Source organism: Myxocyprinus asiaticus, chromosome 10, assembly GCF_019703515.2.
Source record: "Myxocyprinus asiaticus isolate MX2 ecotype Aquarium Trade chromosome 10, UBuf_Myxa_2, whole genome shotgun sequence".
Lineage (NCBI taxonomy): Eukaryota > Metazoa > Chordata > Actinopteri > Cypriniformes > Catostomidae > Myxocyprinus > Myxocyprinus asiaticus.
In genome coordinates, this window is record NC_059353.1 from 48,572,484 (window position 1) to 48,591,395 (window position 18,912).

General features: G+C 38.4%; 1 protein-coding gene across 3 annotated transcripts in view; it reads right to left on the reverse strand.

Annotated features, from left to right (window-relative positions):
• slc4a10b (solute carrier family 4 member 10b) overlaps positions 1–18,912 on the reverse strand; it is a 109,076-nt gene that overhangs the window by 59,467 nt on the left and 30,697 nt on the right. Inside the window, exons 10-12 of one of the 3 annotated variants that reach the window (XM_051709489.1) lie at positions 9,770–9,785; positions 9,682–9,690; positions 3,516–3,597 (exon numbers count right to left, since the gene is read on the reverse strand). In XM_051709489.1, coding sequence (XP_051565449.1) covers positions 3,516–3,597; positions 9,682–9,690; positions 9,770–9,785 — 107 coding nt within the window. Of the gene's footprint in view, positions 1–3,515; positions 3,598–9,681; positions 9,691–9,769; positions 9,786–14,869; positions 14,995–18,912 lie in introns of those variants that run through there. The other 2 variants (XM_051709488.1, XM_051709487.1) reach the window with 2 other exon arrangements.

Consider the following 18,912-nt stretch of genomic DNA (forward strand, 5'->3'; position numbering starts at 1 on the left):
CACCATTGCAAGGGGTGGAAGGAGGGATTCTTAGAAACAGACACGTGATGGCAGCCTGTCCATTCAGACTGTGAGGACGTCTGCCATTGGTTAGGTTAGTGCTCTATCGAGTTTTAAATAAAGAAAACCTGCAACCCTACCCTCAACCTTAAACCTAAACCTAACCGATAGTTACAGAAAAAGCAAATGTACGATGAAAAACGCAATTGCTGAAGCAACCAAGTCATTTTCTGGTGTCCTTCTATGACATTTTTGATATGTCCCACCCTTACTTCCTGTTTCAATTGAAAATACAACAACAAAGGAAAGAAAACTGTGCTCGTCATGCCATTTTATGGGGTCTTTGGCAAAAGTAAGAAATGCATATATTTTAATATATTAATACAGTATAATTTAGTTAATAATGTAATAAGCATTAAATTAAAACAAATATAATACTATTTATAATTTATCAATGTAAATAAAGCAAGTACAAAAATAACAGGGAGCATATTATTATTTCAGAGATGTGTAGGATATGGTGTCTCTATTTAGAGATGCCAAAAGCGCTGGTGGCCCATTTATTTTTATAATTTAGATACTGTAATTATTCTCTATGTCTGACAAACACACACACTGTCCCTGCCTCTTTTTCTCTGACAGACACAGTAAATGTACAGTATAAATAGCACATTCAGGGGCAGGAGCGGAGATGACGTCTTGTGTGCTCCTTTGAGGAGATGTTCATTTTCCCCTGTGTCACGCTCTCAAATACTAGCTATCCATCCTCCCACCAGTTTTTTCTATTCATGCCATTCGAGAGGCAGATAAACACACACCAGCACACACACACTTCTGTCAGGCCACGCTGGTGGTACTGTGCGTGCTCTTGATTTGCCACCCACAGACATCTCTCAAGCTAACATTATCTTCCCTGAGCATTTGTCTTAAAGCAGCTTGTTTATATTTAGATATACAAGCATATATTTGGACGTTTAAATAGATATTTAGAATCACAATTATACACTCACTAGGCACTTTATGAGGTACATCTGTACATCTACTTATGCATGCGATTATCTAATCAGCCAATCGTGTGGCAGCAGTGCAATGCATAAAAATCATCCATATATGGTTCAGGAGCTTCAGTTAATTATTCACATCAACCATCAGAATGGGGATCTCAGTGATTTGGGCCGTGGCATGATTGTTGGTGCCAGACGGGCTGGTTTGAGTATTTCTGTAACTGCTGATCTTCTTGGATTTTCACACACAACAGTCTCTAGAATTTACTCCGAATGGCGCCAAAAACAAAAAACATCCAGTGAGCGACAGTTCTGTGGATGGAAATGCCTTGTTGATGAGAGAGGTCAACAGAGAATGGCCAGACTGGTTCGAACTGACAAAGCCTATGGTAACTCAGATAACCACTCTGTACAATTGTAGTGAGCAGAATAGCATCTCAGAATGCACAACATGTCGAAACTTGAGGCGGATGGGCTACAACAGCAGAAGTCAGGCATTTTATTAGGACCATAGTGTTCCTAATAAAGTGCTCAGTGTGTGTATGTTCAGATTAAACTACAGTTCTGTGCAAAAATGTATGCAGTTGTGCAAACAAATGTTGTATAGTGAGTGAGGATGTTTTCAAAATATAATGCCATTATATATCATTTTTATTTATCAATTAAAGCTGAAGTATGTAACTTTTTCATTGTTAAACAACTTTATTCTGTCCCAGGTTAATATGCAGAGACAGCCATAAGTAAGCCATTCATAGGTTAATTTTCTTGAAAGCTGTAAACACTGTGTCTTTGTGGTGCTATGAAAAATCCTCTGTTTGTTTTGAGCGACCCATCTCAAGAGAGACAATAACACTGAGTCGACCAATGGCATAAGTTCGGGGCGGGACTATCTGTTTGTTCAATCAACAGCAGAAGGGGGACATATTCAGAAAGCTGTTTTGAAAACAATGTTTATTTTTGCAATTCTGAAATGACATACTTCAGCATTAACTTCATGCAAAGTGCAGTAAACTTGAAAAAACTAAATCAATATTTGGTGTGACCACCCTATGCCTATAAAACAGCACCAATTCTCCTAGGTACACTTGCGCAAAGTTTTTCAAGGTTGTTGGCAAGTAGGTTGTTCCAGGCATCCTGGAGAACTTGCCCTAGCTCATATTTTCTACTGACACATTAATGCAGAAGATGTAAAATAACTGTCTTAAAACAAATCTATATGTAAAACATATAATAAGACTTTTGCACACTACTGTAAATATTCAGATTTAAAACTATGTATTTGGATTTACAACTATATATTCAGAATTTATATAATGATTTCCTGTTTTGTCCCCCATAATTCATTATTAATAATTTTCTTAATATAAAAAAGACGTTTATGATGTTGTCATTTAAGTAGTTTAAGTAAACGTGTATTTTTGGGTCAACTTTTGCCCACATTAGCCGCTTTTCCACTATCGGGCCAGTGCGAGCCAGGGCTATCAACTAGCCAGTCGGGGCCAATAACATCAGACCTTGAGCCACAAGATGAAAATCGATCTGCGTTCCCACCATCAGGCCAATAACTCTGCAGCATTGCCCAAAAACCCGCCTTTAATGTGCCGCTGCGGTGCCAGCTTCACACATCCCGCCCATTTCACAAGCAAGAGGCAAGCTCAAGCTGAGGCATCATGTTATCTAGTTATCTAGAATATGGAGTTTTTATAGAATGTAAAAATCAAGATAATTTAGCATTGACAACTCACCGACTGTAACTGCCATGGTGTCCTGAGCGGTCTCTCCACTAACAGCGGGACGATGTCCCAGTACACCGTCTATGAAAGTTCATCGAACCATGGAAAGTAATTCCTTTGGGCACTGCTTTGTCCATTGGGTGTTTTTACCGATTTGTACGGTGCACACATATTTTAATTAATTACTTTTCCCGATTCAGTGCTGTTGTGCGCTGGATATACAACCTGGGAAGTTTGGCAAAACTCCGCCTTTGACATTGACCCCACCTCAATCTCCGGTTGGCCTTGTATGGCCCAGTGGTAATCGGCAGGCCAAAGACCATTGGCCGTTGCCCCCGAGGAAGCACGATGAAGCCCCAGAAGTGACAGTGGGATTGCAACTGGCCCTGGCATGCACCAGCACACCCTCATTTGGCCCAATAGTGGAATTAGTGGAATCTTATTGTTAAGACCAAATGTCCCCATATTGATAGTAAAACATGAAATCTCTTACACTGTGGGGAACCGCCAATTGTCCCTAAGAGGAAAATGGCTTAATAAACATACTAAATGTCCTTAATGAAACTGTAAAAATGCAGAAAGGTTTGCATGAGGGTTAAGTTTAAGAAAGAAATCTTTTGTTCGGTTTAAAAACAATACAAGCATTTCTGGGCAATGTTGCCCCCCTAAACTAATAAGTGCCCCACCAAAGTTTGCATCCTAGTACCAGCCATGAATACAAGTCAATGTAAGGTCCCCACCATGACAGAAAAACAACCATGTGTGAGAGTATATTTACCTTCTAGCTCCTCCTTCTCAAAGCTGCCTTTCAGCATAGAGCGAGTGCCTCCTCTGTCCACGACTGCCTCATCATCATTTCTCTGTGGTGGAGAGAGAGAGAGAGAGAGAGAGAGAGAGAGAGAGAGAGAGAGAGAATGTCAGTATTTAGATCTCTCTCAGAGTGACAGGCGTAATGGACGCGTCGCTACTGACAGCTCACTTAGTCCCTGCATGTCACACAGAAACAGACACTCACACACAGATGCACATTACTGGTGCCTGCTTTCATAAGACAGAATGAATGTGACTGGTGCTTGCTAGGGTTTTGTGAGTGGTTGCCAGGACATTGCTATATGGTTGCTTTGATGATATGCTGAAGCTGGTGTGTTCTGAGTGGTTATTAAGTCAAAAGAGCTCATCCTCAGTCTCCTTGATTTTCTGGTCTCTAGATATGAGACCAGATCCAGTTTCTCCAGCACTGCTCTTTCTATATGTGGGAATGAAAGTGCTATCCAACTTCAAGACAGTAGCCATGGCAACTAATGTAGTCAGCAGCATCAGCCTCACTCCTGATCAAACTGACTCATGTTCTTCAACACTTTTGCTGCATGAGCAACAATGTTTGTTTTTTTGTGTGTGTGCTTTGTACTTGAGAGCTTTATTACCACAACATGTGACAGCAATGTTTATCTTTGCGTTTATCTCGCTTTATCAGGGTAAATGATGATAGTGATAGGCAGCTAATATGAGTACCTTTCCACAGCATATACAGTATGACAGTGATTGCAGTTTTGATGGTCATTAAAGTCCATCTTACTGTTTAAACTATAGCTTCTGTAGGGGGACATAATTGAAAGTAGTATGAAAAGGTATGACTTTTATTCCCATAGAGACCAACCAATAAACAAACAGAAAAAAAAAAAAAAAAAAAATCACCATCTTATACTAAATTACAACTTGTCCTGAGACTAGACATTAAGATATGGCAAGTCTATGCTAAATAGAACCTTAAATTACGTGTCCCTCATCGTTCTTCTTCAACACTGTGAACATCGAGAAGTTAATCACTGTTGGTTGTAAGCACACATAATTTCTTAATGAAGCAGCAGTACATTTCATGCATTTCATCGAAGTTAGAATGTGAATATATAGGTCAGACCATAAATATAGCAAGCTTAATTTAATTCAGTGGCATCTTACTTATATTTCACACAGAAATGCAATTAGAATACAATATCTCATCACTCAACATCAGCACAAAACAAATTAGTGGCATAATGAGATCTCGAGGGAGTTTTTAATTAGTGTGTCTTACATGCAAAAGAATGGCTGCTAGTTTCATAAACAGGGTTAACACGGTTTATAGTCAAGTTTTCCTCAGATAAACAATAAGAGAAAGCAGTGTGCATTTGTCCTGGCACTGTTAGCCAGCTGTTAGATGCAACAAGCTGCAGTTTTAGCATCTCATTACCGAGAACCATGCAGCATTAAAACAGATGGTGCCGAGCAAAGTTCAATTCTCAGAGCTTTTTCTGAAGAACGTAAATACAGAGAGAAGTCTAAGTGTTACCAAACACAAAAAACTTGTATGACTTTATTTAGTCTGTGGGATACAAGCGATGATTTTTTGAAGGATAAAATGATATGTGTTTGTCCTTTCAATGCAAGTCAATGGGGTCCAAAATTTTCAAGCTCCAAAAAGTACAGAAAGGCATTATAAAGGTAATCCATACGACTCCAGAGGTTTAATCCATGTCTTCTGAAGCGATACGTTCAGTTTTGGGTGAGAAACAAACCAATTCACTCATTCCTTATTCACTATTAATCCTTTTTCACTATAAAAGTTATTCACTGTACACAAACCAGACACAGTGTCACCAGGTTAGTGGTTTTCACGGCCAGTCGGGTAATTTTGAAAATGCAGTCGCAAGTTAAAATGATTAGACAGTCGCGGGCTATCTCTGGAGCACACAAGTGCACATGAGCCCAGCAGGCTGCCCGTTTGTGCTCCAGAGACTCGCGCTACTCAATTTGGCTTCTCTCAATATCACAAAACGTTCTTGACCCATTTAATTCAAGTTTTTTACCTTAAAGCTGTCAGAGAGTGACAGCGAGACAAAGAGAGGATTTATTAACAATAAAATATTCACTTCAACTGTGCTGGCGAAGACTGAGAATCCTGGCACCGGCTGCAGTAGCGGGGAGAAGTTTGTGTATGCGTGCGCAATGTGGCTGTGCAACGGGTAAATCCGTGAGTAGTTTGTTCGTAGGCGAATGTGTGCGTTGTGGAAGTCAGCAGCAGATTTGTAGGAATCCTCCGTTGAAGTGTAGTGAGGTGCAGAGAACAGCGCCCAGCAGACTAGAAGGCAATCACTATCCCGACACGCAGGCAGAGACGAGGAATCCTTCGTTGAAGACTTGTGAGTGCAGAGAACAAGTATACAGCAAACTGGAAGGCAACCACACTCCCGACACATGTGCAGAGATGGGCAACCAAAGAGATACATGAGACAGGACCAACTAGGCAGAGATAGTGAGGTAAGTACTTCACATCAAACTACAATCTAGCAAAGAAACTGAGAACACAAAGGGCTTAAGTAGGGAGTGAATCAGTGGAGAACCAGGTGTTGCTAGCACGCTTAATAGTGGCATGATCAGCGTTCACATGGGAACAATCAATGTTCCCATGGAAACACTGATCATGCATACCGGCAGCGCCTGCGAGACATGAGGGAGAGAAAATAACAAAACACACAGAGCAAACTGACAAACTCACCGGAGCCGTGACAAAAGCGCTATGGAGAAAGTCAAACATCTCAAAAGGCTAGAAAGACCGACATTCTAACCAACATTGACGAGGAAAACAATTATGGATACGCTGGTTTTTTAAACTACACATCATCACTCTAGATAAAATACTGTTTGAATGATGTTAGATATTAAGAACAAAACTGGCCACGTTTGCCTATAGTTATTCAAATATTTGTGTAGTGTTTTTATTTTTATTTATTTTTTTTTTTAGACATTTTAAAATTATGTATTATTTATTTTTTTCATTGCTTTGAGAGGATGTCGAGTTTCTTGAGAAAAGGTAATAAAAATAATAATAATAATAATAATAATAATAATTATGGCTGTCATTAACGTGTTAATTTAGTGCGATTATTTATATAACATATAACATTTTTAAAAAATGTAAACATGCCCCCTGACGTGTACATAAATTCCATAATAAAAGTACGCATTTTCCTACCATAGCCACAAGTGGGCGGAGATATTTTCCAATGTTCATTACGTATGTGAGACGTTGTAGAGTTGATGTCAGCAAGCGAAATCACTGATTTTTTCAACCTTGAAGTGCATCTGTTTTTACAAGACGTGATTTTCAAAGTTTCCACTACTTTTAACTTGGAACAGCACCCTAAAAATGCGGCGTTTATGACGCTGAATACCAGTGAGACGCTCCAAACGTGCCCGTCTGAGGCACACACATCTAAATAGAGCGACAATTAAAAGAAGTGCAGATGGAGCGCAAGAATGCGTACTATGAGAACTGGACACATTGACGAACTCAATGCAAAACAGCTGTCAACTGTAATCTTGTTCAATGATATGAGAATAAAACAAAACAAAACAGAAAATATATTGAGTTCTTAAGCCACTTTTTGTATTGTCGAATCAATGCTTTATTTATCTGCCATAATAATGCAATTTATTGCAAACTGAATTTCAATCCGTATTATACATTTATTATAGGCCCTATGTTATATTTACAGTATAAATATTTGAATTATTACACATAATTTAATATGAATTATCTTTATTTGGGGGCCTTTCTCAGCAAATAATGATGTATGCGATTAATTGCGATTAATTCGATTAATTAATCGGCATGTCATGTCTTGTAATTCAATAAAAGAAATGTATCGATTGACAGACCTAATAATAATAATACTAGTCAACAACATAAGACTGAAAAATGGCATAATGTGAAATTTAGCATTATGGTAAGGTTGATTTAAAACCAGATTGAGTTTTTTATTTTTTTTTTTATTTTGACTATGTTTGTCAAGTTCCAAATAAAGAGAAAATTATATAAGAGGAAGTAGTTTTAATTTATAAAGTGTTTAATTCACTGACTGGATTAATAACAATATGGTTATTTAATATACAGTACAATTTTTATAGCTTTTTAGAACAATTTTACGAAAGTGAAAAAAGTTAAATAAAATTACTCGTATTATGATATAAGATTTTGGTCATTTCACCCACCCCTAGTATCGGGCAACTGTGTGCAGCGTCAAAACATTTCCCTTTTGAAGCCTGCACTATGTTCCAATTGGGCCGGATGTCAAAATGTATAGTGAATAAGGATTTTTTCTGTTTTTCACCCAAAACCGACAGTATCGCTTCAGAAGACATGGATTAAACCATTTGAGTCATATGGGTTACTTGTTGTCTTTATGTACTTTTGAAGCTTGAAAGTTCTGGACCCTGTATGTACTTGCATTGCACAGAAGAAGAAAAAAAAGACACCTCATATTGTTCAAAATATCTTTGTTTGTGTTTTGCAGAAGTAAGAAAGTCATATAGTACAAGTTTGGAATGGCATGAGGGTAGAAATTGTCATTATTTTCATTTTTCATTTAATTTTAGAATGAACTATTCCTTAAAAATATGTCAAAAATATGATGTGAACACAGATGAATCGTACACAATAAGACCAAGAACATGTATTAAATAGGATCAATTTTGATTTCACATTGACATTAGTTCTGGTGCTTTGGATGAGGATTCCAGCTGTGTGCGTGCCACAATTCGATAGACATGCAAATCAATTCACTCTGCTGTCACTGGTTCAACAGCAATTTAAAATCCAAATACCAGATGTCAACAACTAGCAACTGAAAGTCATGTTCCCCAGAACCTCCAAAAGCAGGATATATTGTGTCTCTGTGTGTGTTGTGTACATGTGAGTATGCGTAAATGTGTGGTACACCAGTGAATGGTATCTACAGCTCACGCATCAGCAACCCCCACAAAGACACCCTCAAGAAAAACCCTCAAGGGCACATTACAGAGACCGTAACCTGACTGAGTGTGTGTATGCATGCATAGTTTATGTGTGAGAGAGAAACTGTGTGGAGCGATTTACCTTTGAATATATATAAATGTGACACGGTAAAGCGACATACAAATAAAATGAACCAAAAGTGCAAATATCTTTTTAAAAAGGAGTAAGGTAGCATAACTCGAAGCTGTAAGAATAAGGTCTCTCAATGTACACACAAATACAGTATTTAACGATCTCATTCACATGAGTGCATTTTGCCCTGATGAAAATATGAATAGCATGTAATGTGCATAACATGAAATCCCTCTATCCTGAAACCCCTCTTCTTATGTCTGTATGCAACAGCCACAAGCTCTCATTTGGTGAGGAGATCTACACACATCCTACACTGTAATCCTGTAAAGAGACAATTGATTCACATTCACTTTTCCACTTCGGTTGTAATTTCATTGCCACTCGAGTCACCGAACGGAATATTGACAGAATAATGGATTACATTTATTTTTTTCTTTTTAAACAAGTTTACCAAACACTCAAACAGACAGTCCCACATGGAGACATTTGCTTAATTACTCAAGTGAAAAAGACCCTAGTAATCTCACAAGTGTCTATAGAGCTATAAAAGTAATATGCATAGCATAACTGGGATGCCATGCTGAATCTTGAGATTGTTAGTGCAGACTTTGGTATCTTGGCAAATTTGAGCACAGTTTGAGACAACTGAGATCTCTTTGCAAACCCTAGAGGAGACTCATGTGAGATTACTCGAGTCTTTATCTCTGGAGAAAAATTAAAACATGAGATTTAAGCAAAGATCTTCATTTGCTCACCATTTAATCTCATTACAGATACCCCAATTGTGACTTCTTTCCTATGGCATGTGTACATGTGCAGTATGCGGCCAACAAAACTGGTTAGTAGTATTGTCACCAGTACTTTTTTGAGTAACAAGTAAAGTAACGCAATATTTTTTATTTTAGACCATAATATCTGAGTTACTTTTTAAATGAAGTAACGCGTTGCTTTTGTACACCTCTACTGTCCCTGTATTGCAAGAAATCAGAAGTAAAAGTGTGCAAACTTTGGGGAGGAGACGTAGTGCATGATGGACATTGTATTTCTATAGAGTGTGAGATCAGAGACTATTTAGCAGAGAGAGATGAGTCACTTCTATTAAAATGAACTGGAGAAATTGGAACAGCCAACCAAGAAGCTCTAGCACCCAACAGTCAGTGGATGTAGAAAGGAAGTCCCGCCTTGCAGGTAAAAGAGCCAATCACCTTTTAAATACAGACATTGCCTGTCAATCAACTTGCTAACGTGCATTATAATATTAGTTTAAACATATTTCTGTTGCAAATCAAACTTTTATTTTGACATGAAGGCTTTTCAATTTTTGTGTGTTTTAGACGGTAGCTTCACGCCTCCTAATAAGTAGTTGTTTAAATGGCCCAGTGTGATTATTAAAGCACAAAATGCTGCAATTTAATTATATAAACATAGTCTGCAGGCACTACGCGCTTTATAGCGAATAAGTGATCTGTTCTGTCATCTATAATAACACGCACAGCGCTGATTTTAGCATATGAGTGGCTTCACATATTCACTCTAAAGCGTGCAGCACATGCAGACAGTATATTTTTTTAATTAAATGGCAGTAGGTAAGTAGTAAATAGTCAGTTAGGACTGATCACGATTTTAATTAGATTAACTGTGTTCCCAAATATGTGAACACAGTGTGTGAGCATTTGATAGCAGTCTTGCGTCTGTGCATTGTATTACCGGTACTGCATAAACACTGGTATCGTGACATCTATTTTATTTTAGTATCACTTGGTACCAAAGTACCATTACATTTGACATCCCTACTGGTAAGTGTGACAGACAGCTATAAATAGCTGCTCCATCTTCTATATCCTGCATGCAGTCAATATATCTCTGCAATGGACTGTCTGTTCCAAGCTTTAAAAATAAGCACCTTCCTGTTTAATCAATAAGCAGAGAAGTTTCCATGTCACCGACCCAATGCTTGAGGATGCCTGCACATGCAGATCAATTCTTCGACACTGCTGCCCACAGCGAAACACTAGCTGAAAAACACTTTGTTTGTTCATAATCTCTTGTGTATTTGATATATTCCAGTTGGCCTCAAGAGTCTGCTTCGGTATTATTTAAAAAAATTGCTTTGGTATAATTTTAGAAACTGAAAATAGCATCTGAATAATTAAAACTCCTGTTTATTCTCTTTTTCTCCGTATGCAGGCCCATTATTCTTGACTATAATCTCGCTTTTGTGGAAATGTCCAAAGAAGAGAACTTTGGATTTTTTCCCCCCAAAAAACGAAAAGAGCAATCAGCTTAATTTTAATGCTGTTTACAAGAAATGGACTCAAATTGACATGAAATCCTCTTAGCTCCAGAAAAAAAAAAAAAAAAAAAAAAAAGAGTTTTGTGCACTTAAACCTCACAAAAGGATAAGCTCATGCAATTTAGAAAGGTTTTGGGCAAAGTATCATAAAAGACTACCTTGCCAAAACATTGCACAGAGGCAATATCCTAACTAAAATGGAATTATTATTCTGCCTACCCTTTGGAACAACCTACGCACCAGATGCCTTTAAATACTGCCTATGAAGGCAGCTCACATTATTAGTGAATGAATTACATCATTAGTGCTCTGTCTGACCATTAGCACTGTGCTTGGATGCTCTTACAGTCTGGTAATTAGTCACTTGCATGACATATCCTCATCCCAGGTTGTCAGCGAATGGATTCTGGTAGAACTTAAGGGACAGTTCACATACAAATTAAAATATTGTCATCATTTACTCTTTCTTTCTTCCTTGGAACATAAACGAGATGTTAGGCAGAATGTTTGAGACTGGCAGCCTCAGTCACCATTTACTTTCGCTGCATATTTTCCATTAAAAAAAGTGTGAAAGGTGAAGAAGGCTGGCATTGTGCAACATGTGCAACGTATTCTTTTGTGTTATTTATATATTTTATCATGGAACGACATGAGGGTGATTAAATGATGACAGAATTTTCATTTTGGGTGAACTACCCCTTTAAAAGCACAGAAGAATGCTATTTGAAGACATAAGGGCCAGCAAGTGCAATGCAGCATGAGTTCATTACAGAGTCCACCTTAATAATCTAGGTGTGAAACCACTTAAAATGGATTAGAGTATGAAGTGGGATTACAATTGCTTGTAAACATTTTGTGCTTGATATTTCTTTGTCTTGCACACTGTACCATTACATTTAGTGCATGTCTATTAGAACTGAAGCCATATTAATGCTATAGTGTCAAGGAAAACAGACCAAAATATTGATAACTCATTTTGCAGTCAGAGTAAATTTATCTTTTTAAGGTAAAGATGTCACACTAAAAGAGATCCTCATTGATTTTGTGTCAGATACTGCTCAGATGGCAGATTTAATTATATGATATAGTGAATTAAAAACATATTGGGTCTGTTTCAACATCTAGTGAGCTGCATTTTAAGGCATAATATAGGTGCGTTCCCGATGCGAAGTCTGTTTCAAAAGGAAGGTACCTTAATTATGCTGCCTCCTAAAATACTTAATTTTGATTCAGTTCTAAGGAAGCATCAGGGCTGGATTGGTATATCTGGCATACCGGGCATTTTCCCGGTGGGCCGACACACTTCGGGGCCGATCAGGGCCGGACAGGCCATCGGGAGAACCGGGCCGGCCGCGAAACGAGCCGAATGGGCCGCGATAAGCTGAAATGAGCTGCCGTGTTATGCAGAACGGGCCACAAAACGGTGCCGCAATATGCCAAAGGGGGTAGCGATATGCAGAAATGGACAGTGACACCCCACCCCCCACCCCAACAACTTTTGGGCCAGTTTCTATGTAAAATCCTGGACCGATTTCTCTTCCCAGTCCACCCCTGGGAAGCATCATATACACAGTATGTATCCTTGCTGAGGAAGGCAATCACAGAATTTCATAGTGATGAGCAGGGTGGAAAAATAAATCTGAAACAGCAGACGAAGCGAGATAAATTTAAATTATAAACATACTTATAATCCATTCAATACTGAAAAGTAACGATAAAAAATCATTTTAAATGACTATTTTCATTTCAGCTTATCGCGGCCCATTTGGCCCTTTTCGCGGCCGGCCTGGTTCTCCCAATGGCCAGTCCGCCCCTGATCAGCCCCGAAGTGCGTTGGCCCACCGGGAAAATGCCCGGTATGCCAAATTACCAATCCAGCCCTGGTTGCTGCCCCTTTTGAGAGTTCCAAATCAGTTCTTATGAGGTTCCATGTCAGTTAGGATGCTGCCATAGAAGCAGCCAGATCACAAGAAAATTACGTGAATGTGGCGACTTTGATTTTTGAAAAATGATACAACGTGGTTTCTTACGCATATCGCAGCAGTTCTGAGGTTAAATGTCCACTGAGTGGCGCTAAAAGCAAGTTAAATATTCTTCCAATCATGTTTTAAATCAACAAAACCTACCTACCTAAACCTAAACCTAAACCTAACCAATAGTGTCATAAAAGCAAATGTGAGATGAAAAACAAACCACATCATTTTGTGGCGCTTCTATGTGCTCTGAAGCGAAAAGCATGAGGGCAGAAAGAGGCAAGCGATTAGCAAACATCCTGCAATGATTCGCATTGATTTAACTGGATGAAGCAGATAATGATATTGAGCATCCTGATAGGAGCAGATAGAGGAGAATATCACTATCCAGGGCTGCCGATAAGGGGGGACAACTGGACCTTTTGTCCCGGGCCTGGGCTTGAGGGGGCCCGGAATGGAGGGGGAGTATACAGAAAGGCTATTTCATATTGTCGAGTGCATCTAAACGCAATCAGCGGGAGACGCGGATATAAACACGGAGACAGCATGCAACTATATAATTTATAACTATATACATTTATTAACTATATAATAGTAAATAAATAGTAAAATTAGATAATTGTTGGCAGATGTGCTGCAAAAATACTATTCTTAATGAGAATTTCTGTATTGTTCAGCTGTAAAAATATCTAAAAATCCATTAAACAAATACGTTTACTTGAGAAGTAACAGTGAATAAGATATTTCGGATTTTTCAGAGAATGTATTTTTAATGTAAGTGCATTTTGTCATACTTTATTAGAGTAATCTAATAGAATACATTTTCGAGCATGTATTTTGTAATCTGTAGTGGAATACAGTTTGAAAGTAACCTTCCCAACCCTGCATACACCCTAATCCAAATAAATAAAATGTACTTTAAGAGCAAAAATGCAACCTCCGAATCACGCTCACCATTGTTTATGTGAACGCAATTACTTCTTGGTTTCCATGGGACCAGAACCCATGTATCTATGGCTGTTCGCACAACATGCTACCGCTATCTACATTCAGTAGCAACAGTTATCCTTGTAACCGTGTTGTAACTTTCTTCAAAAGTTCTGCTTTTGTGTTCCACAGAAAAACAGCATACATGACTGGAATGACATAAGAGAGAGTAAATTATGACAGAATTTTCAATATGTAAAAGTGTGCCATGGGCAACTGACCATGATTATAGAGAGTCAGCTTGGCACAGAATGACAGGGGATTGTGTGCTGGACTCACTCTCTCTGCTATAGTAGGTCTTGGCCGACATCTGCAGCATGCTAACCTGTTTATGACTACAGAAATAGTGTTTCCTGCTCCCCTCCTCCACAACATCTGACATTCAGTCTGCAGAGAACAGCACTGCATCTGCTGCAGCACGCACATGGACTACATCACCCAAAATTCTGTAGTGCACTGCTGCAATCTGTAGTACTAAAGTATTGCTGGTTTTAACAGTTTTAACTCTTTATATTATGCATACATATACTGTATATGGCATACTGTACTGTATTGTATAGTGTGTATATTGTATATTTTACTGTACATTGTAGATTTGTGCTTTTCACAATACACATTTTTCAAAGCAGCTTTACAGAAAATGTTTAGTTTAGTTTTAACACCCTGTTTATTTTATTTTGTATTGTATGTACATTGCAGACATGCATACAGGCATTTGCATACACTGTGACCTATTCTATTCTTTCAGCATTAACAATAAGACTCAGTTCTAAGGAAGGTAAAGAATCAAGCTGAAAATAACAAAGAAGATAACAGCTCACAAACTGTACTGTATGTAAACAACACAGACACTATATTAATTAATTAATATAAGAGTAAATCCTACAACTTGACATGCATGCATGCAGAAGATGCAATGACTAACCCTGCGTTAAAACTGATCTACAGCAAATCAAATATCCTGGTTATACCTGCGAATGCAGTCTGCTGTATAGGTCCAAACTCTGCATGGCCTTCCTGGTGTCTTTTAAGCTCCTGAAAGGAGTCAGGATGTATTCATCTCATGCAGCATGCACTGATCCAACCGATCTCGAAGTTCACAGACACACAACCACACTCATGCATGCACACATACACACAGTTCACACTGAAGATTACAGCAGTGACATCAGCTCTCATGCATGCAAACTTAAACTCTTTATCTCTCTCTCTCTCTCTCTCTCTCTCTCTCTGATAGAGTGTAACTGCTGCACCACGGTATTCCGACCGCCTCCTCTCCAGAAGCATGCTGGGAGAGGACTGCTCGCTGAATGACCTGTCAGAAGACGCTTGACCTTGTTCTCGCAAAGGACTTCTATTGCTGCATTCAAGTCATGTCATAATGATTGTATTAAGGAGATGAGCCCATATGAACGCCACCATAAGATTGCTGTACTCTCAGCTTCATTTAAACATTTTACCTTTGTTTAACCCTTTAATGCATACATCTAGTCTTTAGTGACCCGGGACCTCATTCCACCCCCTGTGCCTCATCCATTAACAATGGCAAAATTGGCAAAAATGGCAAAATTGCAACAAAACAAAAAAAAAAAAAATATATATATATATATATATATATATATATATATATATATATATATATATATATATATATATATTTATAACTGCTTAATTACCAAAAGATTGTAGGGTCATTAAAGACCCGAGATATGTAATAGTGTCACTTATTATTTTTTGTACTTCCATAAATCATGTCAGGATATCAGGATAATCATCACAAGACATATTTCTTTGTTTATTACAAGACACATGAGTACTATATTCATTCAAATGACTCATATTTAATGTTGATTTTCTTTGTGACAATGGTGGATTATCAGTATTCCATATGCATATATACATACATAATATACATGCTATTTCTTACTCAAGGTGGCACTGATATGTCAGTGATTGATTTGATTTACATTTGGCATTACTATTTGACGAAGAAGCAACGTAGAAGTAAACTATAGCAAGTTTATTGCTATAGATATATAAGGATATTGTCATTTGGGTGTACTACTGAAATTATGTAAATTGTGCATCTATTTGGACTCAAAAAGTGCTTGATAAAATCATACGGGTAGCTTATGTGTACAGTAGATTATGTGTTATGCGTAGCACAATATGTTTTTAAAAGCCAGTAGCAATGAAATTTCAGTGTGGATGTAATAAATCCTGTTCTAGATTAGTTGCATCATTTCTTTGAAATATGAAAACTAATACATCAGAATATATCAGAATATATTCTATTCAATTATTTCTAATTGTCTTGAAAAATGTTTTGAAAATTTGACACTATCTGGGCATTTTGAGGATTCATTTGTGATAGATATATGTGCCGGGTCTCTAAAGATCAGAGTATGTAATAATATTTGGCGAAACACCCATGCCTTTAAGGGTTAACTCCACAGATTATCCCCAAAATTAGCACATAAACTCAGATTTTATTTATTTATGTATTTTTTGCAGATTCTGTTTGGGCCTGATCATAGTCATGCTACAGACAGAGCCAGACTCTCAAGTGCGCATCCACTGGACACTGTACTATCCCATCAGGGGCGTAGGAATGATCTGAAAGTTTTTTTTTCACAATATGACCGTTTTAAAGAATTTTAGATTTTTTTTAGAATATGTTTTATGTTTTTAAGAATATGTGATATCATTTAAAGGAAAGCATATCAACTGAACTTTTAAAAAACATCAGCACTGGGAGCCCGGGTAGCTCAGCGAGTATTGACACTGACAACCACACCTGGAGTCACAAGTTCGAATCCAGGTCTCCTAAGCAACCAATTGGCCCGGTTGCTAGAGAGGGTAGAGTCACATGGGGTAACCTCCTCGTGATCGTGATTAGTGGTTCTCGCTCTCAGTCGGGCGCGTGGTAAGTTGTGCGTGGATCACGGAGAGTAGCATGAGCCTCCACATGCTGTGAGTCTCCGCGGTGTCATGCACAACGAGCCACGTGATAAGATGCGTGGATTGACTGTCTATGAAGCGGAGGCAACTGAGACTTGTCCTCCACCACCAGGATTGAGGTGAGTAACCGCACCACCACGAGGACCTACTAAGTAGTGGGAATTGGGCATTCCAAATTGGGAGAAAAGGGGCTTAAAAAAAGTTTTTAAAAAATTTTAATGATAGAACTTTAATAATTAGAACTAAAATGTAGAAACCATGTATGAATAAAAATGCTCATATTAAACAAAATTATTTTTTTTTGTTTCTTCAACTCGGCAACTTGGATATCATCTAGAATTCCTAGTTTCGCACTCGTAAATATGACCTCGCTGGGTCATTCATGTGCTCGGAACTCGTAATTACGATATTTCCGACTCAACTTGAAGGGCACATACTGTATATCCGGGAATGCATTCATACTACTCACCTGCATACCACAGAACATACTTTTATACAGACCGAGAAGTACATTCTTTATCAAACGCAGTACAAATGAATTCGGACGTAGCACGCCTACCGTTTACTGTGTTAAAAGAATATCACAAAGCAATCGTAGTGTGCATGCATTGGTTGCATCCATATGGGTTTGCAGTCTTGTTTACAAAGAAAAACAAAAAACTACATTTTAAAACTCCCTTATGTGTTACTGTCCTATATTAACAGCAATACTCTGAAAAACATCTCATTATTTCACCCTTTTCTGACCATTTCTGATATTAGAAAAGGTGATTTTGCTCAAATATAGAACAGATCATGGCTCTTAGATGAGAGAAGAGATTCGATTTGAGCATCGGTGCAGAGAAGTTCACTGATCCTGTGTTGCTGTGCACATAGCTTTCTATCAAAACAATAAGGATGGATTATTCATTTTGAGAAAATACCAAAAGAAAAAACATTTCAGCCCATTCAATGACGTTGTACTGAATGATCACAGGCAAACAATGATTTGAAAACATGTAAAGAGGCCGTGGTTTACGTAATGTAAATCTCTGATAAACTGTAAGATTACTGTAACTATGCATCAAGGCTCAGCTGACACTTCAAGGTCTTTTCTGAAATCCTGCAGAAACAGGGCAATATGAGCATGTTGAGCAGCGTCATTTAGCCACGACAACAGATGACAGATTTATAACATCTGTGACCTTTTGATATCTAGGAGCTTCAGCAGTGTCTTAGGAATGAATTGAAAAAAAAAATTGTAGGCGCATGTTTTTTTTACGAATTCGGACCTGTGTAATGCCACCAATAAGTTTCAGCCTTTTGTGGGAATGTGACTAGTCTTGCGCAGCCAGACTTAAGTCTGGTCCACTTTGCAACCTATTCTGGCCAAGAATCACCTAATTAGAAAGGAAGTGACTGACATGTAAAGCAGCCAATCTGAGATTTCTATTGTGTGCACATGCGTTTTAGGCAGCCTGATTCCATTGAAATTTATGTGACAATGACAACAATTTTGCAAACCAAAATTACATGCTTCATTACATGTTTGGCCAAGTAGGTATAGCTGCATGCCGGAGACCTCCAAATGGCAGGTGGAACCCAAAAAATGGCGGAGTTACTCCAAAAGCGTCTTGCGCCAACTCCAAAAGGGGGCATCACTTCCACTCACAGTTAGGGTTAGGGAAAGGGTTAGGTTAGGGGCTCCTTATATCTTTGCTGGCGGTTTGGAGCTCTCGCCCCTTTTTGGAGCACTGCCTGCAGCTATATCATTCTCCATTTGGCTGCAGTTTCCCTGTGAAATGTCCAGTGGAGGGCGCCAAAAACAAGTGAAATGATGTTGTAATCAGACAAGGTTAAGGTGAATATTAGATGGATGTTTTAAGGGGGTTGCACACCAGACGCATCTAGCGGACGAGGTGGCGCATTTTAAAATTCAAAACAACTGTTTTCTATGAAGGTATGCACACCGCTGCCGCTGCTCGGCGTCTGTTGCCGGTGCCCAACTACGACTCTGGAGGCTGCTATAATTTCTGCTATGCCACAGGGTGCAACTTGCATTGTTTTCCATTAA